The sequence below is a fragment of the Notolepis coatsorum genome, assembly GCF_963971535.1.
Source record: "Notolepis coatsorum genome assembly, chromosome: 5".
NCBI lineage: Eukaryota > Metazoa > Chordata > Actinopteri > Aulopiformes > Paralepididae > Notolepis > Notolepis coatsorum.
Window position 1 is genome coordinate 203,020,836 of NC_140169.1, and position 18,050 is coordinate 203,038,885.

The 18,050-nt window shown below is 46.9% G+C and overlaps 1 protein-coding gene across 2 annotated transcripts in view; it reads left to right on the top strand.

Moving 5' to 3' along the window:
• The window catches only part of fhip1b (FHF complex subunit HOOK interacting protein 1B), a gene marked incomplete at its 5' end in the record, with an annotated part of 54,275 nt that overhangs the window by 6,378 nt on the left and 29,847 nt on the right, over nucleotides 1–18,050 (top strand). For both annotated transcript variants that reach the window (XR_014619693.1, XM_084314751.1), the window contains 3 exons: nucleotides 7,512–7,916; nucleotides 13,667–13,897; nucleotides 16,912–17,157. Coding sequence is in view for 1 of the 2 variants with exons in the window: in XM_084314751.1 (XP_084170877.1) it covers nucleotides 7,512–7,916; nucleotides 13,667–13,897; nucleotides 16,912–17,157 (882 nt within the window). The remainder of the gene's footprint in view (nucleotides 1–7,511; nucleotides 7,917–13,666; nucleotides 13,898–16,911; nucleotides 17,158–18,050) is intronic.

Consider the following 18,050-nt stretch of genomic DNA (forward strand, 5'->3'; position numbering starts at 1 on the left):
AGATGGAAGACGTGGTGTTTAGAACCACTGGAGACAGGTGAGATGGAAGAGGGTGGTGTCTGGAACCCATAGCCGCAACTCACTATAAAAGTTGGTTATTTAATTTAATTTCAAACCTTTATTTAAACTCGAAAGGCAACTGAGGTTTCCCTCATTTACAGTCACGTCGAGTGTACATACAGAGGTAAGCAAACACAAATAGGCATATACAATCATAACAATTAGACAAGTAAGGATAACAATCAATTAAAACATGTACAACTTGATTGACAAAGGTTGGAGATCAAGGTTTTAAACTCTGCAACAGAGGGGAGAATCTCAAGCTTTAAGGACTGATTGAGTTCATTCCATGAGCTAGAGGGGCATCATAGCTAAATACAGATTTACCCTGTTCAGAGCAAACTAGAGGGACCATAAGGACCAGCCAGTCACTAGAACGGGTTCCATAGGTTCCAAAGTTCCATTCCAATGATGTAGTATAAAGAGGTAGCTTACCAATAAATACCAGTGTTTGTTGTGCCTCTCCATCAGCGAGGAACAACCAACCTTCCCATAAAGGATCTATCATTAGTGATGAATCTGAGGGTAGATTCATAAACGTATACCTTACCTTACCACCTAACCTCAACCACTCCCAACACCTAGGAATTATAAACACATGTACAACATCATTCCCGGCAATGGGATGTAGGCACTACCATAGAAGAGGAACCTTCAGATTTTAGAGGAGAGAGGGAGAAGAGGAACCTTCAGATGTTAAAGAGAGGAGGAGAGGGAGAGATGTAGGCACTACCATAGAAGAGGAACCTTCAGATGTTAGAGAGGAGGAGAGGGAGGGATGTAGGCACTACCATAGAAGAGGAACCTTCAGATGTTAAAGAGAGGGAGAGATGTAGGCACTACCATAGAAAAGGAACCTTCAGATGTTAAAGAGAGGGAGGGGAGGAGGAGAGGGAGGGATGAAAGGGTGAGGTAAAAGAGGATGATTTGACCGTAGAGATGGGAGACCCTCCCAAGTAGTGAAGTAGACCTCTTTTATACAGTAGGTACTCTCACTCACTCTAGCCTACAGCGTTTATACATATTGATATACAGTACGCAGCCACCTGCTAGTTGTGCGTTTCTGCATCATCCTACATGCGAAACACAGAATTATTCCGCAACTGATAGCCACTAGCAGTATAGTTATCCTGAATTCATGAGATTTGGGAGATTTTTCAGCATTCGGTACCGTTTGCCCGCTCGGATACATTTGCCAGATGTCATCTCATATCCATAATAACTGTCATACAGCCCTCTGTCATCTAGCTGCAGCTTCCCTGCCTGCTGGGCAATCAATACTCTCTCTCTCTCTCTCTCTCTTCTCTCTCTCTCTCTCTCTCTCTCTCTCTCTCTCTCTGTCTCTGTCTCTGTCTCTGTCTCTGTCTCTCTCTCTCTCTCTTCTCTCTCTCTTTCTCTCTCTCTTCTTCTCTCTCTCTCTCTCTCTCTCTCTCTCTCTCTCTCTCTCTCTCTCTCTCTCTCTCTCTCTCTCTCTCTCCCTCTCTCTCTCTCTCTCTCTCTCTCTCTCTCTCTCTCTCTCTCTCTCTCTCTCTCTCCTCTCTCTCTCTCTCTCTCTCTCTCTCTCTCTCTCTCTCTCTCTCTCTCTCTCTCTCTCTCTCTCTCTCTCTCTCTCTCTCTCTCTCTCTCTTTAAGTGTGTGTGCACGTGCATTATGCAGCATTAGCTGAGTGGCTCCACAGAGGACAGCAGTGTTTTCCAGTGTGCTCTGGCGTCCTGCCAACACCGTTTACCACAGAAGACACTGCAAGCTGCTACTAGCTGCTAGACAACAAACAAGCAGATCCCCATCTACACAAGCTGCTAGATAGCCCCTTTCGTGACTGTGATGCACGCCAACAAGGTTTGGCCGAGTGAATCCACAGTCCCTTGCTCTTCAATAGGAAACCAACCTAGATTTACCCTGAAGAACTGGTCCTACCCGAACTGTTCGTTATACAAGTATCACAGAGACATTTCAAAGGTACTCACAGTTGCACGAGTGTCTTGGACAGAGAAACGTAATGGTTTGAAAGCTTGGCGTTGCTAATAAACATTTAAAATATTTTTTATAAACTGGTCAACACGGCTCAAAACGGCTCTAGCTGCCTGATGCGCCTGCGCTGTGATCACAGCGCATGTGCATCAGGCACCCAATGCCGGAAATAAAGCTGTGTTGACCAGTGTTGACCAGTTTATAAGAATTATTTTAAATGTTTATTAGCAACGCCGAGCTTTCAAACCATTACGTTTCTCTGTCCAAGACACTCGTGCAACTGTGAGTACCTTTGAAATGTCTCTGTGATACTTGTATAACGAACGGTTCGGGTAGGACCAGTTCTTCAGGGTAAATCTAGGTTGGTTTCCTATTGAGGAGCAAGGGACTGTGGATTCACTCGGCCAAACCTTGTTGGCGTGCATCACAGTCACGACAGGGGCTAGCTGTTAGATATCAAACAAGCAGATCTCCATCTACACAAGCTGCTAGATAACAAACAATCAGATCTCAAGATCTACACAAGCTGCTAGATAACAAACAATCAGATCTCCATCTACACAAGCTGTTAGATAACAAACAATCAGATCTCCATCTACACAAGCTGTTAGATATCAAACAATCAGATCTCAAGATCTACACAAGCTGCTAGATAACAAACAATCAGATCTCCATCTACACAAGCTGTTAGATAACAAACAATCAGATCTCCATCTACACAAGCTGTTAGATATCAAACAATCAGATCTCAAGATCTACACAAGCTGCTAGATAACAAACAATCAGATCTCAAGATCTACACAAGCTGCTAGATAACAAACAATCAGATCTCAAGATCTACACAAGCTGCTAGATAACAAACAATCAGATCTCAAGATCTACACAAGCTGTTAGATAACAAACAATCAGATCTCAAGATCTACACAAGCTGTTAGATAACAAACAATCAGATCTCAAGATCTACACAAGCTGTTAGATAACAAACAATCAGATCTCAAGATCTACACAAGCTGCCCACAGACCAGCAAATTCCTCACAGCTTGTTGTCGTACTGGGTCACGGATTAGTAAAGCACTATGAAACACTGTGTACAGTTTCAAAACAACTCAACCTCAATATTTCAGGCTAACAAGTGTGACGGCAACGCTTTGAGCCATTTTCTCTTTTTTAGGATCTGTTGTTGATCTCTTGTCGTCTTTTCCCACGGCGCGTGCAGACTGCAGAAGTCACACATTCAGCTCTCTGTCAGTCAGTCAGTCAGTCTCACTCACTTACTCTCTCACACACTCTCACTCACTCCCTCACTCACTCACTCACTCACTCACTCACTCACTCACTCACTTACTCACTCACTCACTCACTCACTCACTCACTCACTCACTCACTCACTCACTCACTCACTCACTCACTCACGCACTCACTCACTCACTCACTTACTTACTCACGCACCCACACAGTGGGTGACCGTAGGGAGATGGCTGGTTCTTGTTGCATTCTTCACATATTTCTGTCCTCTAGAGCTGCCGTGGCATTGATTTCTTTCCTTACCGCAGAAATGAGTGAAGCCGTTCATACCGTCACTGTAACCACTTAGACCCACATGCCTCTTTATCCCTGAAGCAGAGCTTGGAGTGATGACTTTTCTACAGTCTGGGAGGGCATTTCTCACCCCTCCATTTTCAATGCAAAAACACATATGAACTGACCTGATGGCAGGCTGCAGGGATCTCTCCATGGTCCTGATTGACCTGATGGCAGGCTGCAGGGATCTCTCCATGGTCCTGATTGACCCGATGGCAGGCTGCAGGGATCTCTCCATGGTCCTGATTGACCTGGTGGCAGGCTGCAGGCATCTCTCCATGGTCCTGATTGACCTGATCGCAGGCTGCAAGGATCTCTCCATGGTCCTGATTGACCTGGTGGCAGGCTGCAGGCATCTCTCCATGGTCCTGATTGACCTGTTGGCAGGCTGCAGGGATCTCTCCATGGTCCTGATTGACCTGTTGGCAGGCTGCAGGGATCTCTCCATGGTCATGATTGCAGAGAAAATACAACAATATCCGTATACATGTGGACAAGGTGCCTCTGAGACTGCTAAATGACCCAGTACTGAGCTGTTTCCTCCCGAGGTTGATGGGGTGCCTTTCATTGCATCGTATAACATTGGGTTTCATTTCACTCACTTCTAATCAGTATAAAGTAAACCATCCTCTGCACTGATCTGAAATGTTGCACTTTCAAAAACAAGTCAAAATCCTCTCGCTGGAGTTGTCCAGAAAGTTTCTGTAGCTGCAGCCTTGTCCTCAGCGTTTTCACAACTATCTTGTTTTAACCTGTTAACAGGTGGCGGCACGTATACATCCCGTTTTGCACTTGCACGCACGTCACAGCACTTTGCGAGCGTCTACCGGCTCGATGCTGCATTTTTCGCCGAACATATAATATGCCGTTCGAAACATCTATTTGCCGCCGTTCGAACGCCACCTCACTCTACCAATTCCGTGCCTCGGTTCTCGAGTTACATGACGATATGTCAGGCGAGCGTCTTTCTACGCGCCGCACGTCAAATGACCACTTCACACACCCCACACATCAATCCCCACCACATCCCCATCCAAGACACATTCCCTGATAGAGCATGTCATGATGACCGAAGGAAAACACAAACAGCCCGAATACACCCGAACCATTCACCAAAGTCTGCATATCACGTTATGATTTCTCAAACCAGAAGTCTGCATATCACGTTACAATTTCTTAAACCAGAAGTCTCAAGAAGTTAGACTAGAAGTCTTTATTTGTCATGCAGTTTTAACACACACATGCGAGATGGGCGACCCACAGGAACACACACACACATGCACTGAGTCGCAGATGAAATGTCTCTGCACTTTTCCCATCCCGTTGTCCTTCCCCCCATGGGCAGCCGGGAGCAGATAGGGCGTCAACGTGAGCCGCGCCCCGGGGACCAATCCAAGTGCTCCTGTCCGTCTTCGTCAAGGACGCCACAGCGTTAGCGATCTGTTGTGCATGTTTTTCCATTGGGTTTATCTTATCGGGGGGGGGGGAACCCTTGCGAGCACGTGGAGAACATGCAAACTCCACACAGAAAGGCCTGGGAGATACCCCACCTGAGTACCTGGCATCATGGAAACCTGGTCCCCAAGCGGGAATCGAACCCTGGACCTTCTTGCTGTCAGGCGACAGTGTTAACCACTACACCACCGTGCCGCTATGGTCTGCATATCATGTCTGCATAAGTCTGCATATCATGTTACGATTTCTCAAACCAGAAGTCTGCATATCATGTTACGATTTCTCAAACCAGAAGTCTGCATATCATGTTACGATTTCTCAAACCAGAAGTCTGCATACCATGTTACGATTTCTCAAACCAGAAGTCTGCATACCATGTTACGATTTCTCAAACCAGAAGTCTGCATACCATGTTACGATTTCTCAAACCAGAAGTCTGCATATCATGTTACGATTTCTCAAACCAGAAGTCTGCATACCATGTTACGATTTCTCAAACCAGAAGTCTGCATACCATGTTACGATTTCTCAAACCAGAAGTCTGCATACCATGTTACGATTTCTGAAAACGCCACTGTGTGGCTGAAACACTAGCTAGCTAACGTGTACAATTCATGCTGATTTCAATTATAAAATGTGTTTACTGAGGGCGGCTAAGTGGCGCAAGGCGCTCGCCACTAGTGCAGGAGATGCTGGGTTCGAGCCCAGCTCTTGGCATTGCTACCAGCTTGGCTGGTCATTCATACTAACACAATTGGCAGTGTTAGGGGTGGGAAGCTGGTGGGTAGGGATCGGACGTTGTGGACAGCGACTCCTACAGGTCGGTTGGTGCGCCTGCGCAGCAGAATCAGGAAGCAACAGGGGCGGCGTGACCCTCCCACGCGCGTGAATACCAAACCAAGCCGCATTTCTTGGAGACGCTCTCTGATTGGCCGACGCCTGTTTCTACACTGGTTAAGCTTAGGCACTCTTCGAAGTTGGTTAAAGTTAGAGTTTGTCTTAGAGCGTGACGGCAAGTTCTTTCGACGGTTAAGCTTAGGCACTCTTTCAAAGTTGGTTAGAGTTTGTCTTAGAGCATGGTGATAGAACGCCAGGTAGTTTGCAGGCTGTTTGGCGTGGAAATGGGCAAAGACACAGCTCGTCACGGATTGGGCAAACGCGTCAGTGGCCAATCAGAGAGCGTCAGTCAGTGCCAATCAGAGAGCATCTCCGAGAAATGCGGCTTGGTTTGGTATACACGCCTCCCACGCAGACCCTCGCCGCTGAGAGATCGTGCTGTGCAGGTGAAAAGATCGGACGGCTGCCTCCTCGTGTACCGGAGGGGACACGTGATGCAAGGCTTCGTCCACATTGCAGCCGGCCTGTGGGAGGCATGGCCTAACAGTGTTCGAGACAGGGGAGGGTAGAATTGGACAATAGGAAATTGGGATGGGAGGAAAATAGAAAATGGGAGAAAAAGTAGATACAAAATAAATATAAATGTGTTTACTGATGAGTTGCTCGTTGCTGAGGAAATAGTGATGATATCTCAAACCGGAAGTCTGAAACACGTTGCTACTTTCTCTGCTTCCGTTTTCAAAAAAAACATGGCGACATGTTCGCTCATCAACTTTCTCTTTTTCAACCTACTGTAGAATTTAACCTAAATGTGTCTGACAACATTTTATGTAAGAAGTAGAATCGTTATTTTTGCAGGATATTAATTCATATTTGATCTGCAACACATAGTTTGATCTGAACTTAGTTCAATGGCTCTTCCACTAACCCCCAAAGTGTGAAAACTACTTGGCAATAAAGACCTTTCTGATATATTATATGTATATATATATATATATATATATATCAGTATATATATATATACTAGGGATGCTCGATATTGGCTTTTTTACCGATACCGATATTCCGATATTGTCCAACTCTTAATTTCGATACCGATACCGATACCGATATCAACCGATACCGATATATGCAGGGTTTCCCCCCAAAAAAACTGAATAATTTCAGGTAACTAATAATTTCACTGGATGCATTCAAAAGGCTTTCTAAATGTAAGCATTATCTGTGCAAAATATGATAATTAAAAAAGTAAAAATTAACATTACATATCTCTTGTTGTTGAATTAAACCAACATGCATACTTTTGACAATAAATAAAATAAGAATTACTTGCTTGCCTGGGTAAATAAAGGTTAAATAAATGTAAAAAAAATAAAAATGTGTTATTGTTTTTTTTTTTTTTTTTTTTTTACCGATACCGATATTTTCCGATATCACATTTTACTGCCGATATCGGCCGATAATATCGATCGGCCGATAATATCGGACATCCCTAATATATACTGATATATTGGTTGATATCGAGCGATATATAGGTTGGGCTCTAATCTAAATGTACTGCTCTCTCTTTCTCTCTCTCTCTCTCTTTCTCTCTCTCCCCCCTCCAGCTATCCTGGGTCTTGGAGCAACGAGAGCCCTCGTCCTCCACCGACGACCTCATCGCCGTGCGGAACCACACCGACCAGATGCTCTGCCTGCTGGCCGAGGAGCGTCCAGGCGAAGGCTCGTCGGAGGGCACGACCCTGCCGCCCGTCGGCCCCATCCTGGAGCTCGTGGTGGCCGAGAGCATCCTGGAGCGCCTGGTCCAGTGGCACGTCCGCCGCGGGCTAGACACCGACAGCCAGGGGGCGCTGCTCAAGCTGTTTGAGATGCTGATCGGCCAGTCGCAGCAGCCCCTCCTGCAGCACACCGCGGTCCTCCAGCCTCTCCTCGCCCTCCTGGGCTCCTGCTCCGACCCCCAGCTGGGCTGCCCCCCGGCCCTGGAGAACAGCCTGGTGCTGCTGCTCAACCAGGTACAGCCACACAATATGTTCTCCTTACCTTTGTGTTGACTTGTCGCCAGATTCCTGTTTTTGGGTTCCAGATGAGAGGTAGGAGCTGGGAAAACACAACGGTTCCATAGCCTGAAGTCTTATAGTCATACAGTCATCCAAAGTTTATAAAAATCCCACGGAAAATTTGTAATGTGTGTGCCCGGTAAAAATACAGCGTGATTATCCAAAATGGCCGTCCACTTCATAACATTCTGACGCTTGAGTCGGGACAAAGGTCTTCTTCGTCAACCTTCCCCACCTTCCCCACTCTCACCCGCCCGTCTGGGGTCTGGTTCGGAGCAAATGCTCCTTGGCTACAACGGTGATCAATAATCTTTGCCATCAGCGGTGACTGGTCAGTTCAGGACCGTTCAGAACCGGAGGTGGTCTGTCAAATGACGCTCGGCGGATATATCGTCTTGTAACCCGAGAACCGAAGCACGCAATTGGTTGAGTGTGGTGGCGATCGATCGAAAGGTGGCAAATTAAACTTTCGAAACGGTGTATTGAATGATTTGCAAAAAATTCTGCCCGAGCCGGCAGACGACAGCAAAGTGGCGCCGTGCACGCGCAGGACGGGGCCCGTATGAGGGCCGTTGGACGTGATTTTATTTTTTACGTGTTTATTAACCTGTTAACACTTTGAGTGCCAGCCACGAGAAATCTCGTTAGTTCATGCCATGCGTTGAGTGCCAACGACGAGAAATCTCGTTATTTAATCGTTATTGCTTTTATTAGCGAAATCCATTCATTTTTCATCATTCTAGCCTCACGTTATCATTGGTCTATGAGCTTGAACAGGGAAAATACCGCCCCCTATTGTCTCCCGGATGGTAATGCACCCTTTGGATTGGACTGAATGAAAACGCATGGGGAAAAGAAAATCCGGAATCCACATTTTACTCGTCAGGCATGTAATCCGAGCCGATTGCAGTCTTTGTGGTCCCTCAGAACAGCGTGGAATATGTGTTTGAGCACCCAGCGTTGGATCAATAAATGCGATCGATATTTGGAATGGCGATCAGGAATTGGAATAATCTTTTTGGAGAACATCTGATCTGAGGTAAGGAATCTATTTTACCAGTCTTAGAATAATCAGAGCTTTTTTCACAGATATATCAACCAGGGTTTCCGTTAGAATTTTATTTTGCAGGTCTGAGTGTCCGGTAGATTGAAATCTACCGGACAAATGGGATCAATTCCGGTCAGAGTTTATTGAGCTTAAAAACAATTGATAGGCCTATATAAAGAATGACATCCTCAAGGCATTTATAATATTTTAACTTAAAACTAGGCTACTTTTGCGTATATACAGTCATTAATATATTCCAAATAAAATAAGTCCCTCGAGACTTCGTGCTGCTGCCGACTTGAGGTGTCGGTGGGCAGTCTGCCCGACATTAATAAACAGCAGTCTGTTATAATCACATTTTTATGAGCTAACGAATTCCGTTACATTGGACATTTGTATTAATTATATCAAGCGAAGAACTGAGAAATTTGGCAGAGAGAGACGGCAACATTATCGTGGGTTTGCGTGATGTATATCTCCACCTCCCAACGACTTGGTGCTGGTCATAATGTCCGGTGAAAATAATTCCCTCTAAGCACAATTTGATTATTTGAATTGTATTAAAATAGGCTAAAATTAAATAGCCTATGCGATGAACGAAACAATCATTACATTTGTTTCATCGTTGCTTCACCAAGCAGGTCTAATAATGACAACGCTGTTGTCAGCGCGAGCTTGCTGCTGCTAGATTTGCGAGAAGCATGCAGCTGCAGACCCGCAGAGCAGCGGTGTTTTCAGGTCCGGTCTGGGGACCGCTCAGCAGCGCCCCCCCACCCAACAGCTGAATTGCCAATGGCTGAATTGGAGTACTGCACTGTGCCGGCAAAGCTGGTGGGTTCTGTGGGTCTGCAGCTGCATGCTTTTCGCAAATCTAGCAGCAAGCTCTCGCTGACACAGCGTTGTCATTATTAGACCTGCTTGGTGAAGCAACAATGAAACAAATGTAATGATTGTTTCGTTCATCGCATAGGCTATTTAATTTTAGCCTATTTTAATACAATTCAAATAATCAAATTGTGCTTAGAGGGAATTATTTTCACCGGACATTATGACCGGAGAGATTAAATATGTCGGACTTCAACAGATTTTGCCGGTCAAATACCGGTAATTACCGGCTAACGGAAACCCTGATATCAACGTGTCTGTGTGTGTGTTGATCAGGAAATAAGATAATCGATTTTTCAGCCCGCTTCTCTAGCGTGCATAAGTACACATATACTATCGATAATCTAGTGTTTATTTGAAAACGATTCATAAATAGGCCGAAAAATGACAATGTTTTTTGTGTATTTCAGTAAAGGGCGTTTCCTGCAGAATCACTTTTTTTCTGGAAATTCCCAAAAACGAGCGTTTTTCAAAATGGTATAAAACGGAGATGTACCGATGAACAATCCGCTTCGACAATGTTGACTGCAAGCAAATCATTGATAAGCGACAGGCTTATTAGACACATAATTAGCCATAATTTAAGATATCGTTTATGCGTTCGCAAATGTGCTTGCCCTCTCATTGAATAGAGCGTTGGCACTCAAGCGCTAAATCGTGCGCCCCCTGCTGGCACTCAAAGTGTTAAGCCTTAGCCCTATTTTCCAAAAATCCGCCTAAAAATACATACCGAAGTAAATCGAAGATTGCTCCACTTCTACAAGGTCCATTTGTTCTTGGTATCTAGGGACATCTATGGATCTCAGGGAATGTATTCCCAGTGTCAGAAATATTGTGTGTTACTAGGCTTGAGTAAATTGTGATGAAACAAGGGAGAATATAAATTATGATTTTTCTTTGCATCTTTGACAGTCAATAACACCATGCTAATAATGACCAGACATGAAAACTGCCACTGAGCTCGTTCAGCACCTTCTTGAGATCACATGTACAAAAAATGGTTTTGTAGATACAGTACTGAATTCTGCCATCCGGAAACATGCAATTTGAAATATTATTATTAGGGCTGTCAGTTTATCACGTTACTTAGATTAATTAATTACACAGCAAATTATCGCGTTATGAAAATTTACTCAAAAATAATTACAATTTTTTTATTGTTTTTTATTTTTTTATATATAATCTTTTTTTTGTATCTCATTCATTCCATAAGAATGTAGAATACACATTTACAGCTTTTTTTTAATATGGTCCATTTGCATGTTCTTGGTATCTGATTCTAGGGACATCTACAGTATGAATCTCAGGGAATGTATTCCCAGTGTCAGAAATACTGTGGGCTAGATCCACAAAGAATGGATTGCACGGTGCAAGTTGCACCCTTACTTACAATTCATTATGAATTGAAAATGGGGGACCCTGATGTAAACAAGACGAAAGTCTTTCTCTGGTCTGCATCCCCTTAACAATTGTGTTTATTGAGCCGTACTGTATTGTACCCATTCTGCAATCTGTTAATAACATTTTCATTCAATCAATCAATCTGCGCGGTGATTGATTGAATGAACATTTTATTTTGAGTAAAATGTAATGAACCAAATGAGAATATCAATAATTTTTTTTTTAATCTTTGACTGTGAATGACACCATGCTCAAATTGACCAGACCTGACAAATCTAAGCAAATTAATAGATGGAAGATGATTAAACAGAAGGTTTTGTAGATACAGTACTGAATTCTGCCATCCGGACACATGCAATTTGAAATATGATTATAGAATATCAGGCATAAAATGGTTATGCGATTAAAATGCAATTAATTAGATTAATTAATTACAAATCCTGTAATTAATTAAATACATTTTTTTAATCGCCTGACAGAACTAATTATTATAGAATATAGAATATCAGGCCTAGAATATTTTATCAGGAATAAAATTACCTTATTATAGCCAACTTGCACATCTATGGATCGGGCCAAATCTACTCTTTCCAATGCCGGAAGAACCGAGAATGAAATATCTACTGTACGTACAGTTCCATTCTTATAATGGATATGGCTCCGCCATTTTGGATCGGATTGCAACAGGGATTGTTGCTAAATGTTCACAGAAGGTAGACACACTAACTGCGCTCCAATCTATGCCAATAACGTTCAGTTTTGTGGTAGATAATCCAGAGAAATAAGAGAAATTAAAAAGAATAATCGGGAAGTCATTTGCTTGCTGGAATCGGCTGGGAAAGGTAGTTTTTCGAAATGTCAACGCTCATGAGAGCTCTGGATGACCTCTCATATGACTACAAACCTTTTAGCGACGCTAATTCAAAATGGTGGATATTCGCTAAATTATAAAGACATTCCATAAACTAAAATCTCACTAATAACACTTTAACCTATTGGTAAACAAACGTATTGCTGAAAATATACACTGACTGCTGTTGTGACATGGTTAGGGTCTTTACTCTTGGATCCATAAAAAAAACTAAAAAAAGAACGCAACATTATGTCATACAGTCTAGAGAGATTAATTTATGACGTGATGTCGGCGGACCGCACGGGCTAAAGAGGTTAAAGTGTCTAAAGTGAATGTTAAAGGTGAATGTTTAAAGTGAGTGTGTGCAATGAATGTAGAATGGATGAGTTAGTGTTGCATAGAGTCATTGAGCATCCTGATGGCCTGGGGTTAGAAGCTCCTTTTGAGTCTCTCTGTACTGGCCATGAGAATCCGGTAGCGCTTGCCTGGGGATAGAAGCTCTTTTTGAGTCTCTCTGTGCCGGCCATGAGACTCCGGTAGTGCTTGCCTGTGGATAGAAGCTCTTTTTGAGTCTCTCTGTGCCGGCCATGAGACTCCGGTAGTGCTTGCCTGTGGATAGAAGCTCCTTTTGAGTTTCTCTGTACTGTCAATGAGACTCCTGTACCTCTTGCCTGACGGCAGCAGTGCAAAGAGGTAGTTGTTTGGGTGGCTAGAGTCTTTGAGGCTTTAAATACTCCTGGTAATGATTCCTAATCACATCCAGAGACCACGACTATAAAATGATCACTGTGGTAGTTTTGAATGGGGAAATCTGTAACACTAAAGATGGCGGCAACGACAAAGAATTGCTGCAAAATAAACATACATTTGTTGTTTAAATAATATTATTAAAAAATATATATATAGACCGGCTGGGTGGCGCAGCGGACCTTGCACTCGTCACCAACGCAAGAGACACCGGGTTCGACTCCGGCTGTCAGTGTTGCCTCCGGCTTGGGCCGGCCGTCATACTAACTCAATTGGCAGAGTTAGCGGGTGGAAGTCGATGGGTGGTAATCTGGACGTTGTGGACAGCGACTCCTACAGGTCGGTTGGGGACGCCTGCACAGCAGAGACAGGAAATGGCGGGGGTAGTGTGAGCCTCCCACACGTTACACCTCGCCAATGAGAGTCCACGCTGGCAGGTGAAAAGATGTGACAGGCTGCCTCCTCGTGTATCGGAGGGGACACGTGATGCAAGGCTTCTATCCTCCCTACAACTGGCCAGTGGGGGGAATATGCGAGCAATGTTCAAGACAGGGGAGGGAAGAATTGGCACAGTGGAATTGGGATGGGAGAAAAATAGAAAAAGAGGAGAAAAAGTCTATTAAAAAAAAAATATATATATATATTAAAAGAAAATACTAATAAAAATATCGATAATAATTTATTGATAATTTTGTCCCGATTTATCAATTCCAAATGGAATATCGTCTCAGTCTTAATGATACCGATCCGTTCCTTGTGTTTCCTCACCAGATCTGCGTGTCCATGGCCCGGCAGCCGGCGGTGCTGGAGCTGTTGTTCCGGGCGGCTCCGGCCCAGCAGGGACCCACCAACCTGCTGATCTTCTCCCTGCTGGTGCCCTTCCTCCACCGGGACGGGGCCCTCGGCCAGCAGGCCCGCGACGCCCTGCTCCTGGTCATGGCCACGTCTGCCAGCCACGAGGCGGTGGCTCGCTACATCGCAGAGAACTCCTACTTCTGTCCCGTGAGTGGCTGGCTGGGGGGGGGGGGGGGGGGAGGCGGGGCGTATGACTGGGTGGTGGGTGCCTGGATGATGATGATGATGATGATGATGATGGTAGTGATGATGATGATGATGATGATGATGATGATGATAATGATGATGATGACCAACCACTGAAGTGTCCTTGAGCAAGGCACTTAACCCCCAACTGCTCCAGTGGAGTTGCTCAGTGGCCAACGGTGTCAGACTGTGGTTGTACTGGGCAGCTCCCAGGTGTCAGACTGTGGTTGTACTGGGCAGCTCCCAGGTGGCAGACTGTGGTTGTACTGGGCAGCTCCCAGGTGGCAGACTGTGGTTGTACTGGGCAGCTCCCAGGTGGCAGACTGTGGTTGTACTGGGCAGCTCCCAGGTGGCAGACTGTGGTTGTACTGGGCAGCTCCCAGGTGGCAGACTGTGGTTGTACTGGGCAGCTCCCAGGTGGCAGACTGTGGTTGTACTGGGCAGCTCCCAGGTGTGAATGGAACTGTGTGAATGTGAAGCAGGGGGGTTCTCGACCAGGTGCTGATGTGATGGTGTGATGATAAACGAGTGTGAGGAGGAGGAGAGATGAGCCTTCACCGTGATGTATGGACAGAGAGAGAGAGAGAGAGAGATACAGAGAGACCATTCATCTCTTTCCTCCATCATCCACAAGCTTTAAAGATAGTTTATAAATATACTTTGGTTATAATAATCTTGAAAAACAAGAGTATTTTCTATTCGTTAATCATCCAATAGGTAGTATAATTATTAATGTATTGCTTATGCCTATCAAAATGATCCTAGGAGATGACCCATGTGCACTCGGACACACACACACTAGCTGATGTGTGTGCTGTTACTGCTCTGCCTGCTAGTGCAGGACCCCCAAATTGACATAAAATAGACCACGGACCCCCGTGACAACATTTTGTCCCTGCCCCCCCCTTTTTTTTTAAGATAATGGTATATAATTCCATTCCTTTTTTTTATCCACTTTTTCTCCTTATTTTCAAATTTTTCTCCCATCCCAATTTCGCCTCGCCAATTCTCCCTTCAATTCTCCCCTCCCCTGTCTCGAACGTTGCTAGACCATGCCTCCCACTGGTTGGCTGTAGTGAGGACCAAGCCTTGCATCACGTGTCCCCTCCGGTACACGAGGAGGCAGCTGTCTCATCTTTTCACCTATACAGCGCAATCTCTCAGTGGCGAGGAGTAACGCGTGGGAGGCTCACGCTGCCCCCGTTACTTCCTGATTCTGCTGTACAGGCGCACCAACCGACCTGTAGGAGTCGCTGTCCACAACGTCCAATCGACACCCACCAGCTTTCTCACCCCTAACACTGCCAATTGTGTTAGTATGAACGACCAGCCAAGCTGGTAGCTCCTCCTCTCTCCCAGGTGTTGGCCACAGGCCTCTGCCCCCTCTACTCCTCCCTGCTCTCTCCTCCTCAGTGCCCGCTAACCTCCTCCTCCTCTCTCCCTCTCCTCCTCTCTCCCAGGTGTTGGCCACAGGCCTCTGCCCCCTCTACTCCTCCCTGCTCTCTCCTCCTCAGTGCCCGCTAACCTCCTCCTCCTCTCTCCCTCTCCTCCTCTCTCCCAGGTGTTGGCCACAGGCCTCTGCCCCCTCTACTCCTCCCTGCTCTCTCCTCCTCAGTGCCCGCTAACCTCCTCCTCCTCTCTCCCTCTCCTCCTCTCTCCCAGGTGTTGGCCACAGGCCTCTGCCCCCTCTACTCCTCCCTGCTCTCTCCTCCTCAGTGCCCGCTAACCTCCTCCTCCTCTCTCCCTCTCCTCCTCTCTCCCAGGTGTTGGCCACAGGCCTCTGCCCCCTCTACTCCTCCCTGCTCTCTCCTCCTCAGTGCCCGCTAACCTCCTCCTCCTCTCTCCCTCTCCTCCTCTCCCTCAGGTGTTGGCCACAGGCCTCTGCCCCCTCTACTCCTCCCTGCTCTCTCCTCCTCAGTGCCCGCTAACCTCCTCCTCCTCTCTCCCTCTCCTCCTCTCTCCCAGGTGTTGGCCACAGGCCTCTGCCCCCTCTACTCCTCCCTGCTCTCTCCTCCTCAGTGCCCGCTAACCTCCTCCTCCTCTCTCCCTCTCCTCCTCTCTCCCAGGTGTTGGCCACAGGCCTCTGCCCCCTCTACTCCTCCCTGCTCTCTCCTCCTCAGTGCCCGCTAACCTCCTCCTCCTCTCTCCCTCTCCTCCTCTCCCTCAGGTGTTGGCCACAGGCCTCTGCCCCCTCTACTCCTCCCTGCTCTCTCCTCCTCAGTGCCCGCTAACCTCCTCCTCCTCTCTCCCTCTCCTCCTCTCCCTCAGGTGTTGGCCACAGGCCTCTGCCCCCTCTACTCCTCCCTGCTCTCTCCTCCTCAGTGCCCGCTAACCTCCTCCTCCTCTCTCCCTCTCCTCCTCTCTCCCAGGTGTTGGCCACAGGCCTCTGCCCCCTCTACTCCTCCCTGCTCTCTCCTCCTCAGTGCCCGCTAACCTCCTCCTCCTCTCTCCCTCTCCTCCTCTCCCTCAGGTGTTGGCCACAGGCCTCTGCCCCCTCTACTCCTCCCTGCTCTCTCCTCCTCAGTGCCCGCTAACCTCCTCCTCCTCTCTCCCTCTCCTCCTCTCTCCCAGGTGTTGGCCACAGGCCTCTGCCCCCTCTACTCCTCCCTGCTCTCTCCTCCTCAGTGCCCGCTAACCTCCTCCTCCTCTCTCCCTCTCCTCCTCTCCCTCAGGTGTTGGCCACAGGCCTCTGCCCCCTCTACTCCTCCCTGCTCTCTCCTCCTCAGTGCCCGCTAACCTCCTCCTCCTCTCTCCCTCTCCTCCTCTCTCCCAGGTGTTGGCCACAGGCCTCTGCCCCCTCTACTCCTCCCTGCTCTCTCCTCCTCAGTGCCCGCTAACCTCCTCCTCCTCTCTCCCTCTCCTCCTCTCCCTCAGGTGTTGGCCACAGGCCTCTGCCCCCTCTACTCCTCCCTGCTCTCTCCTCCTCAGTGCCCGCTAACCTCCTCCTCCTCTCTCCCTCTCCTCCTCTCTCCCAGGTGTTGGCCACAGGCCTCAGCGCCCTCTACTCCTCCCTGCCGAGGAAGATGGAGGTGCGGGGTGACGACTGGCACGCCCTGCGGCGGGAGGACTGGATGGGCGTGTCGTCTCTGGTGCTGTTCATGAACTCGCTGGAGTTCTGCAACGCCGTGGTGCAGGTGTCCCACCCCCTGGTCCGCTCTCAGCTGCTGGATTACCTCCACAATGGCTTCCTGGTGCCCGTCATGGGCCCCGCCCTGCACAAGGTAGGCAGGGTTCGCACAAGGTCCTTGAAGTGCTTAAAGTGCTTGATATTTGTCAAAAGAAAAGTCAAGGCCTTGAATTCCTTGAAAACAGCCAATCTTTTTAACAAGGTGCTTAAAAAGTCCTTGAAATTCAAATCAACCGTTCGCATTGAAAGTTTTGTTCATCCAAGATAAAATAGTTCTGAATCAAGAAATCTAAAGTGTAACTAATTGAAGGGGCGGTCAGGTGGCGTAGCAGAGATTGTGCTTGTCACCAATGCAAGAGGCTGCGGTCTCGACTCCCAGCCAGCATTGCCTTGGCTTGAGCTGATCATCATTCTAACTCGTTTGGCTGAGTTAGGAGGAGGGAAGTCATGGGTGGGAATCTGGCGTTGTGGACAGCGACGCCTACAGGTCAGGTCTGGGCACTTGCTCAGCGGAGGCAGGACTTGATGAAGGCAGCGTGACCTCCCACGCATTACGCTTCACCAATGAGAGTCCTCGCTGCCAGGTGAAAAAAGTCACTGGCTGTCGCCGCGCGTGTCGGAGGAAGCGTGCAGATGACTTCAGGGTTCCCTTGTACCGACCAGTAGTAGAACATGCGCACAACAACCAGGCAGAGGAGGGGGGGAATTGGCACAACGACTAAATTGGGACAGGGAGAAAAACAGAGAAAAATCGGAGAAAGAGAGGATTCATTTTTTTTTTAAATTAAGTGTAACTAATTGTCAGAAATAGGTTTTAAGCCATAAATATTGGATCCGATTTTCTTTTCAATAAAAAAACAGCATTTAAAAGTGAATTGTATCCTTTTAAATGCCCTGCTTAGAAATAGTACTAGAAAAAGTCCTTGAATTAAATTTTGCAATATCTGTGGGAACCCTGGGTCGGGACACGGGGAGTCGGAGTGGAAT